At 40.3% G+C, this 19643-nt stretch overlaps 1 protein-coding gene across 1 annotated transcript in view; it reads right to left on the reverse strand.

Moving 5' to 3' along the window:
• mrc2 (mannose receptor, C type 2) overlaps nucleotides 1-19643 on the reverse strand; it is a 73537-nt gene that overhangs the window by 18451 nt on the left and 35443 nt on the right. Inside the window, exons 10-18 of the mRNA XM_034189950.1 lie at nucleotides 16626-16741; nucleotides 16379-16527; nucleotides 11364-11581; nucleotides 10158-10300; nucleotides 9991-10087; nucleotides 9771-9900; nucleotides 9469-9501; nucleotides 9199-9365; nucleotides 8793-8961 (exon numbers count right to left, since the gene is read on the reverse strand). Of these exons, the coding sequence (XP_034045841.1) occupies nucleotides 8793-8961; nucleotides 9199-9365; nucleotides 9469-9501; nucleotides 9771-9900; nucleotides 9991-10087; nucleotides 10158-10300; nucleotides 11364-11581; nucleotides 16379-16527; nucleotides 16626-16741 (1222 nt within the window). The remainder of the gene's footprint in view (nucleotides 1-8792; nucleotides 8962-9198; nucleotides 9366-9468; nucleotides 9502-9770; nucleotides 9901-9990; nucleotides 10088-10157; nucleotides 10301-11363; nucleotides 11582-16378; nucleotides 16528-16625; nucleotides 16742-19643) is intronic.

Here is a 19643-nt window from a genome sequence, read left to right on the forward strand (position 1 = left end):
CGAGATGACCAATCAGGGACTGAATATGTAGTGACGTGGAGATGTCTGGAGTTTGACTGAAGATGTGAACATGTCCTGTATCTGGTAGCAGCCTGTGAGCAGGACTTATGTCTCTTTTGTCCTTTATGTCACAATTATGACAGAGTTTTTGGAGTGAGCAGCAGCCCCACAGCAGGGGGAGCGGAGTTTCTTTCTCTTCTTATTTTACGTGCGCGGGCGAGCGAATCGTTTGTGGAGATTATTTTACTTATTAACTACACAGATGTATAATAAAACAAATGGTGACTGGTTTCTAAACACAATTATGACAGAGTTTTTTGGGGAAGAGCGAGGAGCAGCCCCACAGCAAGCAGCGGAGTTTCTTTCTTTCCTTTTATCTTTACGTGCGCGTGCGAGCGAATCGTCCACAGAGATTATTTTACTTATTAACTACACAGATGTGTAATAAAACAAATGGTGACTGGTTTCTAAACACAATTATGACAGAGTTTTTGGCGCGAGCAGCAGCTCCGCAGCAGGGGGAGCTGAGTTTCTTTCTTTTATTTTATTTTTACGTGCGCGCGCGAGCGAATCGTCTGTGGAGAATATTTTATTAATTAACTACACAGATGTATAATAAAACAAATGGTGACTGGTTTCTAAACACAATTATGACAGAGTTTTTTGGGGGGAAGAGCGAGCCGCAGCAAGCAGCGGAGTTTCTTTTTTTTTTATTGTTTACATGTGCGCGCAGGAACGGGACAGGAGGTCCTCAAACTGGGTCCCGCAAAGGTGGAAGGCCCGCTGAAAGCAGCCGTCATCCAGACGCAGCTCCTGCAGCAAATAATGATACTCCCTGTATTGGGAGCTTTTCACAACAACTCACTCCGTGTGATCAAGGTCCGTCATGTTAACTTGACTGACAACCGGAGCCGGCGAGCGGAGTGGAAGCTCCTCCTATTTGATGACGCACCGGGGCGAATTTTCACAGCAAAAGCAGGGCGAATTTGTGGCGTCTGATCGCGCCCGGTGTGAACGCAGCATTATACTTGAACCTTTTCTACTGAAATATGTAGGTGGTAACCAGCTTGTATTGGGAGCTGTTTGGGAAATATTTGTTTTCTTTTAATTGTAATTATGAGCTGCTGCTGTTCAGATTTTGTTTAGAAATGAACGTTTATGAACAGGCACATATGTCTGGTTTGATTTGACTTCATGGAGGGTTGTGGGCGTTGATAAGCTTTGCTTCTGCCTACGCCTTTAGGCACCATGTACATTGTTTATATTTTTTTTTACTGTCTTTTTTTTCTTTGACTACTTTGTTTATGAGTTTTGTTGTTGTATATGAGTGAAATTTTGTTGCATGGGTGTCTAATAAATTCAGTTCAAATTCAATTCAAATTCAATACTTTGTCACTACAACAAAGAGAGAACTGCTGTTTAGCAAATCGGGAGGTTGGACTTCTCAGTAAACTGTAATAAGCCTGGGTGTTGAATCGGATTCAGACCTTATCTTTACATCCCACATTAATAATATAACAACAATAATTTATTAATTTCAAATTTGTTGCCAGTTTTTGGTCAGTCCTGACCCAGTAAGATGCTGAACAATGACATAATCCCCCTTCGGCCTTTGGCCACTGGGGGATAAAAAGTAATGATTTTACTATTATCAGTTAGCCATATGACTGTGATGCCCTTTTTGTTTTACTGATCAGTGGAAAAAGTTACATAATGGGTTCTGCTGGAGCCAGAATTCAAATGCTATGCAGAAAACAGGAAGCTTTTGTAATGAAACTTGACACAGCTGGCATGATTTTTTTGAGCAGTGTTCACATATGTCATCACAAAAAGACAACATCAAGCCACACTAAGAGTTTTGTTTATTCTGAAAGTGCTGGAATGAAATTTAAGTCATTGCAAGCTGAAGACTTGCAAACTGCATTTACTGTAATACTGTCGTAATTGTTCAGCAATCAGCAAATGCAAAAACGGAATTTAGGAATTCAGTTTCCTCTTCCAGATTTAATCTGACTAGACTCCAAAACCAGGCTGTTTCTAAGGAATTTGCATGCAGCCTGGCTGGAAGAGTTGCAGACATGGACATGAATAACAGTCATAATGGAATGTGCGTGTGTTCTTTCATGATAAGACTCTGGAGTCAGCGAGAGAATATACTAATGAAGCTAATGTTCACAGTGAGAGTTAGTTCCCCTCAGAGGGCACTGCAGATATCACCCAGAGGATCTGCAGTGCTCAGCTTTGGTGGAAATTCTCAGCTGGACAAGGAGCTGAAAAAGAGGGCTGTGATCATGACACTGAAGGTTTTTGGCGGAGTGAGCAAGATACACACCAACTGCCCTCCGGCAATACTTTGCCTATTTACAGAGCAATCAAAGCATGACATCCTTCCAGACCTACATCTTGTACCACCAAAAGCTGGGTTTCCATTACAGATTTGCACAAAACGTAAGCAGTGTTTTAAGGAAGTCGACAATGCACAGTCACGAAATAACAGCGTTTCCTTCACAAGTCTTTTTCAAGAAAGGCTCTGGCATGAACTCTCATGCGAGGGTAAAAACTTTATGATATGTTTCCAAAAGTATGTTTCCATTAAGTGCATTTTCAATTCACTACCTCAAATTGCGCAATTTGGAGGGTAATGGAAACTTGCCTACAGTCATTGTATGCGATGGTCATGGCAGATGACTCTGCTGTGCGGTCCCATTAGGCCAGCTACTTTGGGCAGGCTAATTCAACGGTGAACAGCTACACTGTCAGGGTTCTTGAAGCTGATCTGTTTGCTGTTAGCCACCACTTGGTCTTGTTATCCTCTCTGGAAAGTAAAACATGATTGCAAGGATTGCAACAACTATAGAGTTATTACATTTGAATGTGTAGTTGTGAGACCTGGTTGCTAACCAGTGACCTAAGGCAACGAGCCCAATGTCTTTGGTATTCAGTCTTTCCAGAGAATCCTCAATGAAATTTTACTTTGTGAAACCGAGATGAGGTGTATTACTTGTTTTAGAAGAAAATGTCAATTGTGGGCATGACCAAGCTGCCATAGTGCTGAGGAGCCCTGACAACTGGATGATGCCAATGGGACACCCACATATCACTTGGCTGCAACAGACAGAAGTCTATTTTTAGGAGATTCGGATAGACTGTTCAGCTGTCTGAGTGGCTGCCACTGGTACTCAATATGCTACGTCAACATTTAGCCGCTGTCAACGGCGGCTAAGGGACAAATTTTAGGGGAATCATGCACTTTTATACAAAAACTCCAAAACTTTATCAGAGGTACTTTATAGTGTCCTGAAGTATATAAGATTGGGAGACATTGAATCCATAAACGTCTACACTCTAAAAACTTGGGTTTAAGAGAATAACCATTTTCAGCCTTCTACAGCATATAATTCATGACAAACTCTTATCCAAATGTCTTTTTAAGTTCATAATATAAACTTGAAGGTTATGAAAAATGTATTATGGCTAAGTAGGGATGCTTCGAATGTACTTCAGTGTGCTTACACTCTTAGAAAAAGCGTTAATCTTAATTATCTGGAATAATAAGCTGGAATCTTCCATTCCAGCTTATTAATTAATCAAAAACCCAGACAGAGCTTTATTTCATTTGAAAGCTTGACTCTTATTCTTGTCCATCCAAATTGGAAGTCCCAAAAACCAGTTTTATTTGTTATTATCTATCGTCCACCTGGTCGTTACTGTGATTTTCTCTGTGAATTTTCAGACCTTTTGTCTGACTTAGTGGTTAGCTCAGATAAGATAATTATAGTGGGCGATTTTAACATCCACACAGATGCTGAGAATGACAGCCTCAACACTGCATTTAATCTATTATTAGACTCAATTGGCTTTGCTCAAAATGTAAATGAGTCCACCCACCACTTTAATCATATCTTAGATCTTGTTCTGACTTATGGTATGGAAATTGAAGACTTAACAGTATTCCCTGAAAACTCCCTTCTGTCTGATCATTTCTTAATAACATTTACATTTACTCTGATGGACTACCCAGCAGTGGGGAATAAGTTTCATTACACTAGAAGTCTTTCAGAAAGCGCTGTAACTAGGTTTAAGGATATGATTCCTTCTTTATGTTCTCTAATGCCATATACCAACACAGTGCAGAGTAGCTACCTAAACTCTGTAAGTGAGATAGAGTATCTCGTCAATAGTTTTACATCCTCATTGAAGACAACTTTGGATGCTGTAGCTCCTCTGAAAAAGAGAGCTTTAAATCAGAAGTGCCTGACTCCATGGTATAACTCACAAACTCGCAGCTTAAAGCAGATAACCCGTAAGTTGGAGAGGAAATGGCGTCTCACTAATTTAGAAGATCTTCACTTAGCCTGGAAAAAGAGTCTGTTGCTCTATAAAAAAGCCCTCCGTAAAGCTAGGACATCTTACTACTCATCACTAATTGAAGAAAATAAGAACAACCCCAGGTTTCTTTTCAGCACTGTAGCCAGGCTGACAAAGAGTCAGAGCTCTATTGAGCCGAGTATTCCTTTAACTTTAACTAGTAATGACTTCATGACTTTCTTTGCTAATAAAATTTTAACTATTAGAGAAAAAATGACTCATAACCATCCCAAAGACGTATCGTTATCTTTGGCTGCTTTCAGTGATGCCGGTATTTGGTTAGACTCTTTCTCTCAGATTGTTCTGTCCGAGTTATTTTCATTAGTTACTTCATCCAAACCATCAACATGTCTATTAGACCCTATTCCTACCAGGCTGCTCAAGGAAGCCCTACCATTATTTAATGATTCGATCTTAAATATGATCAATCTATCTTTATTAGTTCAAAATTCAAAAAGAAAAAATAATATAGCACCTTCAATTGCACCACAGACTAAAACAGTTAAATGTGGTCTATTAAACATTAGGTCTCTCTCTTCTAAGTCCCTGTTGGTAAATGATATAATAATTGATCAACGTATTGATTTATTCTGCCTAACAGAAACCTGGTTACAGCAGGATGAATATGTTAGTTTAAATGAGTCAACACCCCCGAGTCACACTAACTGTCAGAATGCTCGTAGCACGGGCCGTGGCGGAGGATTAGCAGCAATCTTCCATTCCAGCTTATTAATTAATCAAAAACCTAGACAGAGCTTTAATTCATTTGAAAGCTTGTCTCTTAGTCTTGTCCATCCAAATTGGAAGTCCCAAAAACCAGTTTTATTTGTTATTATCTATCATCCACCTGGTCGTTACTGTGAGTTTCTCTGTGAATTTTCAGACCTTTTGTCTGACTTAGTGCTTAGCTCAGATAAGATAATTATAGTGGGCGATTTTAATATCCACACAGATGCTGAGAATGACAGCCTCAACACTGCATTTAATCTATTATTAGACTCTATCGGCTTTGCCAAACCATCAACATGTCTATTAGACCCTATTCCTACCAGGCTGCTCAAGGAAGTCCTACCATTATTTAATGCTTCAATCTTAAATATGATCAATCTATCTTTGTTAGTTGGTTATGTACCACAGGCCTTTAAGGTGGCAGTAATTAAACCATTACTTAAAAAGCCATCACTTGACCCAGCTATCTTAGCTAATTATAGGCCAATTTCCAACCTTCCTTTTCTCTCAAAGATTCTTGAGAGGGTAGTTGTAAAACAGTTAACTGATCACCTGCAGAGGAATGGTCTATTTGAAGAGTTTCAGTCAGGTTTTAGAATTCATCATAGTACAGAAACAGCATTAGTGAAGGTTACAAATGATCTTCTTATGGCTTCGGACAGTGGACTTATCTCTGTGCTTGTTCTGTTGGACCTCAGTGCTGCTTTTGATACTGTTGACCATAAAATTTTATTACAGAGATTAGAGCATGTCATAGGTATTAAAGGCACTGCGCTGCGGTGGTTTGAATCATATTTGTCTAATAGATTACAGTTTGTTCATGTAAATGGGGAATCTTCTTCACAGACTAAAGTTAATTATGGAGTTCCACAAGGTTCTGTGCTAGGACCAATTTTATTCACTTTATACATGCTTCCCTTAGGCAGTATTATTAGACGGTATTGCTTAAATTTTCATTGTTACGCAGATGATACCCAGCTTTATCTATCCATGAAGCCAGAGGATACACACCAATTAGCTAAACTGCAGGATTGTCTTACAGGCATAAAGACATGGATGACCTCTAATTTCCTGCTTTTAAACTCAGATAAAACTGAAGTTATTGTACTTGGCCCCACAAATCTTAGAAGCATAGTGTCTAACCAGATCGTTACTCTGGATGGCATTTCCCTGATCTCTAGTAATACTGTGAGAAATCTTGGAGTCATTTTTGATCAGGATATGTCATTCAAAGCGCATATTAAACAAATATGTAGGACTGCCTTTTTGCATTTATGCAATATCTCTAAAATCAGAAAGGTCTTGTCTCAGAGTGATGCTGAAAAACTAATTCATGCATTTATTTCCTCTAGGCTGGACTATTGTAATTCATTATTATCAGGTTGTCCTAAAAGTTCCCTGAAAAGCCTTCAGTTAATTCAAAATGCTGCAGACAGAGTACTAACGGGGACTAGAAGAAGAGAGCATATCTCACCCATATTGGCCTCTCTTCATTGGCTTCCTGTTAATTCTAGAATAGAATTTAAAATTCTTCTTCTTACTTATAAGGTTTTGAATAATCAGGTCCCATCTTATCTTAGGGACCTCGTAGTACCATATCACCCCAATAGAGCGCTTCGCTCTCAGACTGCAGACTTACTTGTAGTTCCTAGGGTTTGTAAGAGTAGAATGGGAGGCAGAGCCTTCAGCTTTCAGGCTCCTCTCCTGTGGAACCAGCTCCCAATTCAGATCAGGGAGACAGACACCCTCTCTACTTTTAAGATTAGGCTTAAAACTTTCCTTTTTGCTAAAGCTTATAGTTAGGGCTGGATCAGGTGACCCTGAACCATCCCTTAGTTATGCTGCTATAGACTTAGACTGCTGGGGGGTTCCCATGATGTGTTTCTTTCTCTTTTTGCTCTGTATGCACCACTCTGCATTTAATCATTAGTGATTGATCTCTGCTCTCTTCCACAGCATGTCTTTTTCCTGATTCTCTCCCCTCAGCCCCAACCAGTCCCAGCAGAAGACTGCCCCTCCCTGAGCCTGGTTCTGCTGGAGGTTTCTTCCTGTTAAAAGGGAGTTTTTCCTTCCTACTGTCGCCAAGTGCTTGCTCACAGGGGGTCGTTTTGACCGTTGGGGTTTTTACGTAATTATTGTATGGCCTTGCCTTACAATATAAAGCGCCTTGGGGCAACTGTTTGTTGTGATTTGGTGCTATATAAATAAAATTGATTGATTGATTGAATTAAGCGTTAATGGGCCAAGTTTGCTGTGATTTGGCGCTTTATACATACCATATTTATACATGAATTGAAATGTAATTGAATATTGAAGTGTATGTCTGTGTTGATATGTAGTGTGTTGTGAATTTGTGTATATGCTGTTATGACGGTTATAATTGTTGGACTCATTCTAGCAGGGGTGGGCGTTGATAAGCTTTGCTTCTGCCCACACCCTTTCGGACTCACAGGCTTGTTTATATAACATTCATATTACTGGTATGTTTCTGTTCTTTCGGATTTGTGTGTGTGCCGAATAAATCCATTCATTCATTAATCTAGGGAAAGTGACTAAATATTGTCTAAGTCATTGTGAATATCAATATACCTATGCAATATAGCTGTTTGCGAGCATAGGGCAAAGGAAAGATGCTACTCATGCAAGTTATGTTATTGGTATTAAGACGATTATCACCATATTTTTTAACTGAAAACATTATAAATACCTGGTTGGCAAACTTCCTAGATATGCACAAATGTTTCATGAATATTTTTAATGAACTACTCTCTACAGCTTTCATGCTAGGAAGATCACAGTGACCTAATTTTATGTCTCAGAGGTACACGCCTGTTAAAGATCCCTACAGGCCTGAAATGAGTCCTGTACCTCTTTCCATTTTGAAACATACCACTCTGCTAATGTATAAGGATGTACGGCGACGTATGACGCCGCACGACGGACGATACATGATCACATAAGCTCAGTATAGCTTTGCACTAGTTGCAGTAGCCATTCTCTACAGCTTAACAATGTCCAATCTTGATCACTGGCCCCCTACATAATAACCATATGATCGTATTGTCATATGAATAGCAAAATATACACTGTATTATAACCATGCAAACACCCTTTTAAAAAAAAGCAGGATACAGGGCTAAAATCAAATGTCTCCCGCTTTGACATGACTTAATATAACCTAAAGAGTCCCTGGACAAAGTTTGGCGCTTTTGTAAAAAAGTGCACGATTCTATCCCTTAACTGCTGGACTAATACAACCAACGATTTTCCCATCAATGTTGAACATTAACATGATCATTTAACTGAAAATGATGCCAAACAAATTAAGGAACAATGGACAGAATTTCTGTTATTTTGGGTTACTCATGTTTGTTTGGGTTGGAGCAGATCACTGAATTTCACTACGGAACACAGATATTTTTTAATTGATATGGCACCAGTTTTACACCGGATGTCCTTCCTGACTCTACTACACTAGATCTACAAGGACAAAGACGCCAATGTGCATGTTTTAATGGTGGACGAAAATCGGGCTACCCAGCCTGTAAATAATCTTGATTTACACTGCAGTGTGTTTTCTCCTCATGCTTACCAATATTTTTTTTATCATTTTATGTTTAACTCTTTGAACTTCACTCATCATCTTGTGCTATTTGATTTAGTGTCCTTGCAGTAAGTGTTTAAACTGTCCTTACCTTTGTTGGCCGTAATGTGGATACATTTACGATCCCGACTCAGAGTTTGAGGCTTTCCAAGAGCCCAGGATGCATAGTTGAGCAACGAATAATCAGACCAGCGAAAACGACCATCGTTTTCATAAGTGTGAAGCCCAACCCACCAGTCATCACCCTCCACCTTTACCATCTGAAAGTGAGAAAGAAACCGTGAACAGGTGTGTTGAATGTTATGTCAGAAATATGTTTTAATATACAAAACTATGTGGTGAAACAGAAGTGTGCAGTTACAGAAATGTGACCTGGTGAAGAGATGGTCTACTAGATCAACTACAAAAGCAATTACAGATTATAGTGACGTGCACGTTTTAGAGATGATATTCAGCACAATGCATGCAACATTAAGCTCAAATCCTCCAAGTAGTACCTTCTCTAAAGTGTAAGCCAGGAACTTCTGTTCTGCAAGTGAGTGGATGGAGGCCAGAGAGGAACCAAACCAGGTGCAAATCCTCTGAGCCTGCTGCCAAGTTGTGCGGTGGTCAAAAAACTTGTACTCGGCATCCTGGAATAGGATCCACTCTGGAGAACTGGTGCCTGATGATTGAGAGAAGGAGAAATAACGCTGAATTATTAAGAGGTCCTGCTGAGAAAAAAAAACTGAGTGAGTGGTGAAGATGAAAGAGATAACAACACTGACCTTCAGCAGTGTCTTTTTCCTTCTCAACACTTCCTGAAAACACAAAGGGCATACAAAATGTATGTGAACCAAAATGCCTGACAGAGTGCATTCATGACTTGGGAATAAAGCACCAGAAGCACTATAGTGCCAAGTTGGCCACATGTCAAAGTGGGTCAGCAGCATTCATATCGCAACGGGCTTTACAAGAGCACAAGTTCCCAGCACAGCCCAAGAACCCCAAGATGACAAGTCCTTAGGAAAAAAAAAACCTGATCATATTAAAGTACCGTATGCTAAAAACAGTCATGTTTGTCTTTCACCTCTGGGGATCTTGCAGATCCAGTCCAATTCTGAGTCGCAGTGCATAGCCAGCCAAGTCATCGTGCCCAAGTCTGCGGCTGCACACTGCCTAATGTTGTAATAGTAGCGGCCAAAGTTCTGGTATGTGTACTGAGAGGCAAGAAAAGAGAAAACAGATTGTGTTACACTGAATACGTGGGTGTGTCTGACTGCTGGATTACTACAAAAGCTTTTACTCACAGCCAGCCCATCACTCCATTTCCAACTGCCATTGTCCATGGGGTTCCTGCGATTCAGTCCAATCCAAAACCAGTGCTGCTCATGCTCCTCTGACTCCCTATGAGAAACACCACCATCATCATCATCATCCCACCTACCCAGTCAGCTGGCCATAGGTGCACACCTACCCAAAGGCCTCATGGAGGATCTGAAGAACAAACTGCTCCTCATCTGGGCCACTGATGCTGAGCAGGTTGGCTCCATGATCTCTACAGAACAGGTGGGCCTTCAACCAGCTCAGTTTGGACCTCAATGTGGAGGAATGGAACACCTACACACAGGTATTAAAAACTGTACAAACAATCCACTGACATATGGAACAGGGGTAATAAAAGAGTTTAATGGTACTCTGAAGGAGAAAAATAACTGAAAGCTGGGTACTAAATCTTAGTACTTCTTGAAGATTGACCAACTGCTACCTGTTGTAGTACCCCCCCCCCCCCCCCCCCCGTATTAATGCAAAGTGAAGTGTTCAAATAAGTGTGGCTTTTATTCATTTTTTAAACCTTGAGAGGTTGTCAAGGATAGCTTCTGAGGCACATCGGCTCCACTGCTGATGCCCGGACTCTATAGTGTGAAGCAGCTGAAAGTCTACAACTCCCCTTGAACAAGACCCCACTTCATCATGTATTATTTCCCCAGCGCTGGTACTCATTTATAGCCAGGTGGGCTGGAACAGTGCAGACAAAGTCTTTTGTCCAAGGATACAACCAGGCGGCCTGACGAGAATCAAACTCCGGTCTATACACTGGTAGCCCAACTTCAGTCCCATTGAGCAATCTGCTCTGTAAACAGGTTTGGTGAAGATAAACACCCAAATCTGTGATGCCTCTTGAGATGTTCCCTCGCTTCTTAAAGGGATCATAGTGTCGACCTCCACAGATCGTGGTGCATCTTAAAAACAGCTAAAGCTCTGAGCTAAAAATAAACAAAATACTTCAGTTTCTTCTTACTTTTGGGTCTGTTTGTTGAAATGGAAAGGAGCCACTTGTTGACCACGCCCCCTCAACATTGGCAGAGGGGGCGTGTCTCCATCTGTCTCAGACGAGTTCAGACTCATAGAACAAGCAGCGGTTTGGATAACAGCTTTTACAAAATACACTACAGAAGGCTGTTTCTCGTTCAGTTTCGGTTATTGCAGGAAAGCTTCTATATGGACAAAAAAATGTGTAAAAAGTACATGGTAGTATGACCCCCTTCCAAATGTTTGTACTCCTCTATAAGTGTTCAGGACATATTTGAAATCTGATTATTTTTATGGATATCTTAGGTTACAAAAAGAGAAGGAGGCTCGTGTGGAGTGGTGTGAGATTTGGAAACATGGCGGACTGAACCTTGTAGCAGTAGTGCAGGTTGCTGTTGCTCTTCCAGCCGTTTGGACAGGATCCGGTGAGGCTCGGGGTGGGCTGTGGGACCGGAAGCTCTGGGCTCACAGACGTGTCCTGGTTCTGACGGCAAATAAATTTTGCCCGTGCTGACGCACACTCCCTCACCTCCCACAGACCTGTTGCGATGCCCGTCGCCATAGAAACGCAGCGGCCATGAACTTTAACTGAAATAGATACGGGGTGAAATGTAGGTGACAAGGAGAAAGGCTGAACTGATGAAATGTGTGGAAACACAGGAATGACGTGGAACAAAAGAAAAACACACGTGTGAAACTGAGTGCACATTTGGCATTGTGAGCTTTAGAAATGATACATGATGTGTTTAGTCTGGCTTAAAACAAGGGTCAACTTCCTGCTGTGTCTTTCTGCCTTTTTAACATTCTAATTTTATGTTGAAAATTTATCCAGCAGCTTTTCAACAACAACAACTAAAAAAAAACATCTAGTGATGTGCCACAAATTGACAGATTCTAATGGATAAGTAATTTCTTTGCTATAACATACAAATACAATCAAACAGGGGTGGCATGGGCACAATTTGGTGGGGGATAGGGGGGACATGTCCCGCCCCCCACCTTTTCAACCGGGGAGACAGAATATAGTATGCCCCCCCACCTTCTGACATATATGTGTGTACTTGAAACATGCTATGTCAGTCTTATGTGCAAAACCATGTCGGAATAGTATCTTTGTTTCTGCAAGTTTGTATTTTTAGCAGCACTGACTTGTTAGAAACACCTGTTTCTTGTTTGTCACATTCGGAATTTTCTGGGACCGCATTAGCCCAGATTTGAAACCAAAAATAGTTGCCTCTAGTTACTAGTGTTTACACATAAGTATCAATGGACCATATGCTAATTTACTAAATTCTGAAAGTTAGAAAAGGAAATCAGAAAAGCTATCTGGGACCTCAGAAAGCCCATCTGCAATTATTGCTTGATCTCCAAAATCAGTCTATGCAAGCGAAATTATGTTCAGTATGAGTGTTGTCATTTGTGCCACTTCGAAAATTAAATTAATTATAAGTAATTTATCCTAAACTTATGATCTGTTGTTTTTCAAACTTATGCAAAAACAAATCTTGAGAAAAAAAATACAGTGTGCGATAGTTACTAATTATTAAGAGCCTGTTCTTTCATATTTCTGAATACATTTTACCACATTGCAGTTGTTTTTTTAATGAAAACTCAACCTGTCATTCTTTTTGAGTTCTACACATGTGGTGATACCTAATTAAATAAAATAAATGGTTGGTTAATAAAATCAATGCTGGCTATTCTCAGAATAAAGTACTCCACAGTTTCAAATTGCATAAGTCAAATGGTGTCCACTTTATGGTCTTCTCAAAACATTAAAATTACTGTTCTGGATGCTCAGAATGCATCTGAGCTTATCTAGAAACCGTTGGCCTCTGGGGGCCTAAAGCGGCCCCCAGACCCCCGGCCTATGGGCTTCGGCCCTGCGGGCCTCGCACTTTGTCTCCCCCAATTTCTAGTTCTAAATTGCGTGGAAGTGGTTGGTTTAGGCACCTTGACACTTGCACGAATTTGATCCCAGCACTGGCACAGAATTTTGCATGCTAATGAGTAAACTTGTCATAAAGTGTATGTGAACTGTGAGCAGCTGCGTGCCAGTGTGCAAACAAAATTTTGAAATGTTCAAAACTTCTGGCACGCATTAATTTCGTGAAGTAGTCGTGAACATTGCACAACCTATTAGACAACAATGGTTGTCACTGCAAGTGTCAAGGTGCCGTTAGCTTCCTCATTGTGTGGTGGGAGGGGGTGTGCTGGAGGCCACAACTCTCGGTAAAGGCACCTTGACACTTGTACGATCTCTGAACTGCCACGCAATTCGTCGTGCCAATGCGTCCCACTTTGTCTCGCTGGACCCCGTGCTATATAAAATAATCATTTCATAGCCAATGACGCATTTGCTCTCAGAACCTGGCTGATGAAACCATTCTCTCACTGCTCCCAGAATCACAGAGAAGTTATCTACAGCTGCAGGTTGTCTCATGTGCATCGTGTGGTCGTGATCACATTTGGAATCTTGTCTCAAAGGTAATTATTTATAATATATATATTGCAATGGATTGGTAAAACAGCTGCATTTTCATTCCTTCTTATGAGTTAGATAATGTATCTGTAAAGTTATGTGTCGAATAGGCTGTGCAATGTTCACAACTAGTTCATGAAATTAATGCGTGCCACAAGTTTTCAACATGTCAAAATTTTCTTTGCGCACTGGCACGCAGCCGCGCACAGTTTCCAGCAGTCTACACCGAGTTAACTCATTGGCACGCAAGACTGCATGCCAGTGTGGGGATCAAATTCGTGTGAGTGTCAAGGTGCCTTAAGAAGCTGCTCCTCAGTCTGTTGGTCCGTGTCTTTGTGATCCTAAGGATAAACAGTTTGTGACCTGGGTGGGTGGTAGGGGTGTCGGAAAAAATCGATTCACGTCCAAATTGCGATTCTTATTTATTACAATTCTGAATTCATCCAAAATGTCCAAGAATCAATTTTTAAAAAGCATTTTTTACACATTTTCTTGCTTACTCGCTGTGTGTACTGTTTGTCAGGCAACGGCTTCTGTACTACAGCGTCCCCGCGAGGGGGTGGTCCGGCGTGCTTCAAACACTCGTGAGCTGCAGAGTTCAGTGGATGTAGCTTAGCATGGCGGACGAAGAGCTAATTCAGCCAGCACCGTCTTTGCTGAAGGCAAATGTTTGGGTGCATTTTGGATTTTATTTGCTGCATAAGAAGGAGCTTGACATGACCTATGCAGTGTGCAAAATCTGCAAAATGAAAGTCAAGTACTTCGGAAACACTTCAAATCCGCAAGCCCACATGCTACGTCATCACCCGGAGCTAAAAGAGGGGAGCAGCGTTATCTGCCGACTACTGACCAGCGCTTCGCTAAACTGCCAGCCAACTCTGAACGAGCAAAGCAGATAAGTAAATTTACATCTAGAATCACTTGATTAACCTTGTAAAGATGCATTTTCTTAAACATAAACATTTTTTTAAGTAATATAACTATTTCTCAGAGCTCTTTGAATCGAAAATCGATTCTGAATCGAACTGTCACCCCAAGAATGGGAATCGAATTGAATCGCGAGTTGTTGAACGATTCACATCCCTAGTGGGTGTGGTCCCTGATGATATTGCTAGCCCTTCTCCGTAGGAGGCTGGCACAAACTACAGTTGTGTTCAAAATAATAGTAGTGTGTTTAAAAAGCCTAATATTCCTTTTTCTTCACGTTCTGTAAAGTAAACCCAAATCTGATTAATTTTTCTTCATGTTTTCATTTGGAATAGAATGTACAGTGTTCCCAATGCATTTGCGAGTATGGAAAGAAAAGCTATTACAAGGATTTTGAACTTTACTCACTTTTTAAAGCACACTGCTATTATTTTGAATACAACTGTATGTCCAGATCCGTAGGGTTGGTACCCACAATCCTCTGTGTAATGTTAGTTATCCAAGCCAAGTCTCTCCGGTTCTCTGCTGTGCAGCTGGAGTACCACACTGCGGCACCGTAGCACAGGATGCTCTCTATTGTGCTCCTCTGCTGAGTTTTCTTCACTGTCTGGGAGATGTTATTTGTCCATTGCAGGTCCTTTGTTATGTGGAGTCTCAGGAATTTGACGTCATGTTATACCTGTTTTCCGTCATTCTACATTTAACTTCATTCCACCATGAATTTACAGAGATATTCATGTATTTAGCTACATTATACACATTAAACAAAATAGTACCAGGCTGAGCAGTAAAAATCTTTGTTTATTTGTGATTCTCCAAGCGAAATTCAGGCAAAACCACACTTGATTCAAAACATAAGCCTTTTCAGATTGTTGGAAAGGACAAAAAGCCCCCCCCCCCATTAAGAATGACTAACTATAGGGAAAAATAATTAATTTCCCAACTCTGTTTCCCTCACATTTGCAGCTGCATGTTGACTGGCCATATGTGTAATGGAATTAGTAGTCCAGGCTCATGTTGACTTTTATTTACTTTCACAAAGGCACATGAGACAACAACAATAACATATGGATACCAATGATGAGAACATTTCAGAATTTGTCCGTGTGTATGTGTTCGAGCCTGATGCAGTTTATGATCAACCACATGACTGATGCTCCTCATCTTAGTCTCTATTTGTAACTGTTCGTTTGATATAAAGTCAGTACAGCTGTACTCAAGATCCTTCAAAGACGCCTAGTACCAAAGACGGATTAACGTCCGGCCATGTGGCCTGTTTCTCTGTGCATGATCCAGCCTTCAGGTGCCTGAGTGTTGAAGACTCCAGTAATTGGAGAACGCCAAGCGCACGCCCACATCTGACCTCACTGAGGGAAATAGTGAACGGAAACAAAATAAGAGGAAAACGTAACAGACAAAAATTAACAGATTTGGCTAGGAAAAAAGCAACAGGAATGAAAGTAACATTGGGATTTATTTAGGGGGTAACTGAGTTATTCCTTCATACATGCCATCAATTTCTTAATCAGTAAAACACCCATCATAATGTTTTACACAATGTAAAACTCCATGCACCATAATACTCCATTGGCACAATAAAGTGATACTTTTTTCCTGTTACTTTTTGTCCATTACTTTTTTCCTGTTACTTTCTTTCCTACACTCACAGCAAATGGATGGTTATTTTAGAGATGTGGGAATGGACCAGTTCTCTGCCTGGGTGGTTGCCATCCAAAACCCAAAGGGGTTCTGTGGTGTTGTGGATTTAGCAAAGGGTAGCACCAGTGCATGCTCCCAGACTTAACTTGTCATATTACTATTACTTACTTGACATATTACTGATACCGAGATACAGCATCTGTAAACCTTGTCCAGCTACCATCTACCCGATCTGTTCACACACCGTTTTAAACTATTATCGGCAGTTTATACTGTGAATTATAGACACATTATTGCAAAAAATAAAAGCAGTCTACCTGGCTGGTCTCGATTCCAGTTGGTATAGGAGACCTCATCACCGCTGAGCCAGTGAAAGGAGTTGGGGCTGCCTTGATCATGGAGGCCAATCCAGAAAGAATCTCCAGAACGACCAAACACCAGGCTGCTGGCGAAGGCCTGCTCGAACCTTCAAAGATATGAGGCGTCTTTAGAAGGCAGCATGAAAACAGTCTGGTGTTTGTTGTTAAGGACTCAGTGTGGGTATGAACAAGCTAATGGAGGCACCTATTGGTAATAGCTACAAGAGTAGCTGCATTGTCCTCACAGGCTTTCCTCGCCTCTTCAAATGTGAGCAGATCCTCACCCACCCAGTAACAAGCCGGACTGTGCCACTTCCAGCCCTGAGAGGGAACAGGAAAGGGGTGTTGTCAAATACAAAATTCCTGTATGTGGGAAGATAAACTTCAACTCCTGGTCAAAGTAAAATCAAAACCAACAAAACCAATCACAATGCAAAATACACACACACACACACACACACACACACACACTGCACTTTAACAATATACCACTGCATTTCAAAAATAGAACATTTTGAGAAAGTTCAATATTTTGTTAGTCATTTCAGAAAGTGACAATTTTATATATTCAAGAGTCACTACATATAAACTAAAATGTTTCAAGCATTTTTTTTTTATTTTAATTTGAATAATTATGGCCTATAGCTCCATAAATTTGAAACAACAAGCAACCAACCAAACAAAATAATGGATCTCAAATTATTTCAGAAGATCAATCCAAAAACAGGATTTATATTATAAAGATGCTGAACTTCTGAAAACTATGTACATTTATGCACTTGGGACTTGGTTGGGGTTGCTTCTGCAGGCATTGACCAGGTATGTAAGAAAGCTCACCAACGCATGCATTTTTACCGTAAACTCAGGCATTTTAATGTGGACAGCACTTTTATGACGATGTTTTATTCCTGTTTTATTGAATCTGTTCTTACTTTTTCTTTTATCTGCTGGTATGGGTTTTTAAATGTGAAAAAATCATCTGGATCGTATTGTAAATGGGTGCAACAAGATTGCTGGTGTTTCCTTAAACGACCTGCCATCTATATATAAAAACAGATTAATTAAGAAGGCGAGGTTGATCTTGGATGATTCCAGTCACCCCCTGTGCCGAGTTCACAATGCTTCCATCTGGTCGTAGATTTATGTCCAAGAGATGTAAGACCAGTAGGTACAAGAACTCTTTTATTCCCACTGTTATTAGATTTTTAAATACTAACACATGAGTGGTTTTTAACTAGGTTTTCTTATTATTGAGTTATTATGTTTACTGTGTGGTGAGTTTTTATGCCATATTTAAGATCATGTTATGTTTATGTATGTTCAAATGTGTTCTACTGCTGGCTGCACAACAAATTGCCCCTGGGGGGCTAATAAAGTCTACTTGATACTTGATTACTGCAACAATGTGGCATGGTATGGAGGCAATCAGTCTGTGACATTGCTGAGGTGTAATGGAAGCCTAGGTTGCTTTGATAGCGGCTTTCAGCTCATCTGTAGTGTTGGGTCCAGTGTCTCATCTTCCTCTTGACAATACCCCATGGAGTCTCTATGGGGTCGGGTCTGGTCAGGCAAGTTGGCTGGCCAATCAAGTAAAGCAGCAAAGCAGTTACTAGTAGTTTTGGTACTGTGGGCAGGAGCCAAGTCCTGCTGGAAAAGGAAATTAGAATTTCCTTAGAGCTTTTCAATAGATGGAAGCATGAAGTGCTCTAAAATCTCAAGGAAGATAGCTGCGTTGACTTTGGACTTGATAAAACACCTGCCTGAGTGCTCTTGATGCACTGACTCCAGCCTCAACCCAATCCTGTTGATGTTTCCCCAAATTCTTCACTTATCTTTGCTTGACAATCTTCTCAAGACCACAGTCATCGCTGTTGATTGTGCATCTTTTTCTACCACAAATGTCTATTCCAGTATACCACAAATACTGTTTGAGCCAGTACTCTGTGAACAGCCAGAAAAGATCTTCTGTGGCTGATCTTCCTTGTGGGGAGTGTCAATGAGTGTCTTCTGGACAACTGTCAATCCAGCAGTCTTACCCATGACTGTGGTTGTGTGTACTGACCCAGACTCAGAGATTCAAGGTATGTATGGCTGCAGAAATAGTGACAGACAACTTGAAATGATACAAGCTTTTTTTGTTTGCTTGTTTGTTTTATGAACCCGTAGGCAGCACTTACTAAAAATAAAAAAAATAAAAAAAATGCTTGAAACATGTTAGTTTATATGTAATGAGTCCGGAATATGCACAATTTTCACTTTCTGAAATAATTGACAAAAACTATTGAACTTTTTCACACATTCAAATTTTTTAGATGCACCTGTAATCATTGTTTCATAGGTACAGGAGGTGTGGTAGTACTGAGACAAACAAGTGTATTTATTGGCACACAGTGATGTTATTTAATGATGTTATAATAATGCCATGTTGTCATTTATACCATGTAATGACAAATAATGATCTTGACCTTAACTTTTGACTGATCTGCTCTAAACATCGATGATCTTGAAACACTCCCCCAAGGAATATTCCTACCAGCTTTGGTGAAAATTTACGAGTTATTTTCAGCACAGTTGAGTGAATGAAATATAAGACAGGATAATGAGAAATGAAAAATGCTCAAACATTATACATACAATACAGAACTTTGGGTGATATGTGTATCTGACTGAAACATCACAATGCATGCAAAAGTTATGACTATTTTTTAGCCAAACATATTAAAAATTCCCAGTCATTTGCAAGAAAAATATCAATATTTTGAGACTTTCCAAACTAGAAGAACAATGCAGAAAAAAAAAAAACCCATAAAGTGTGTGAAGGCAAAGAAATGTAGTGTCACAAAACAGAAGTACGAAAACATCCAGCATAAGGCCTGTGGGCCAAATCAGGATTACATGAAATACTGTGAAATACTGTGAAGTGTTTTATAAAGTGTTTTAATAAAGCCACGTGGTAACACTATGCACAGCCGTGCTTTCCACTAAATTTCACTGGCTTCTGATGAGGATTTTTTTTTAGATACTGAAAGCAGTTTAAATATAGAGTGAATAAAAAAGGCAGAGAAATAAAACAGGAAAAGAATTTAAATACCAATTAAACACTCCAAAACAGAAATGCGTTATACGAGTCTATGCGTGCAAAAAATAACCTTTCACTGGCCTGAGTCCCTACTGCCAACCCACACACTGTAGCTGTGGACGTGTACAGGCGCAGACTGCAGCC

Source organism: Thalassophryne amazonica, chromosome 16 (assembly GCF_902500255.1).
Source record: "Thalassophryne amazonica chromosome 16, fThaAma1.1, whole genome shotgun sequence".
Taxonomy (NCBI): Eukaryota; Metazoa; Chordata; class Actinopteri; order Batrachoidiformes; family Batrachoididae; genus Thalassophryne; species Thalassophryne amazonica.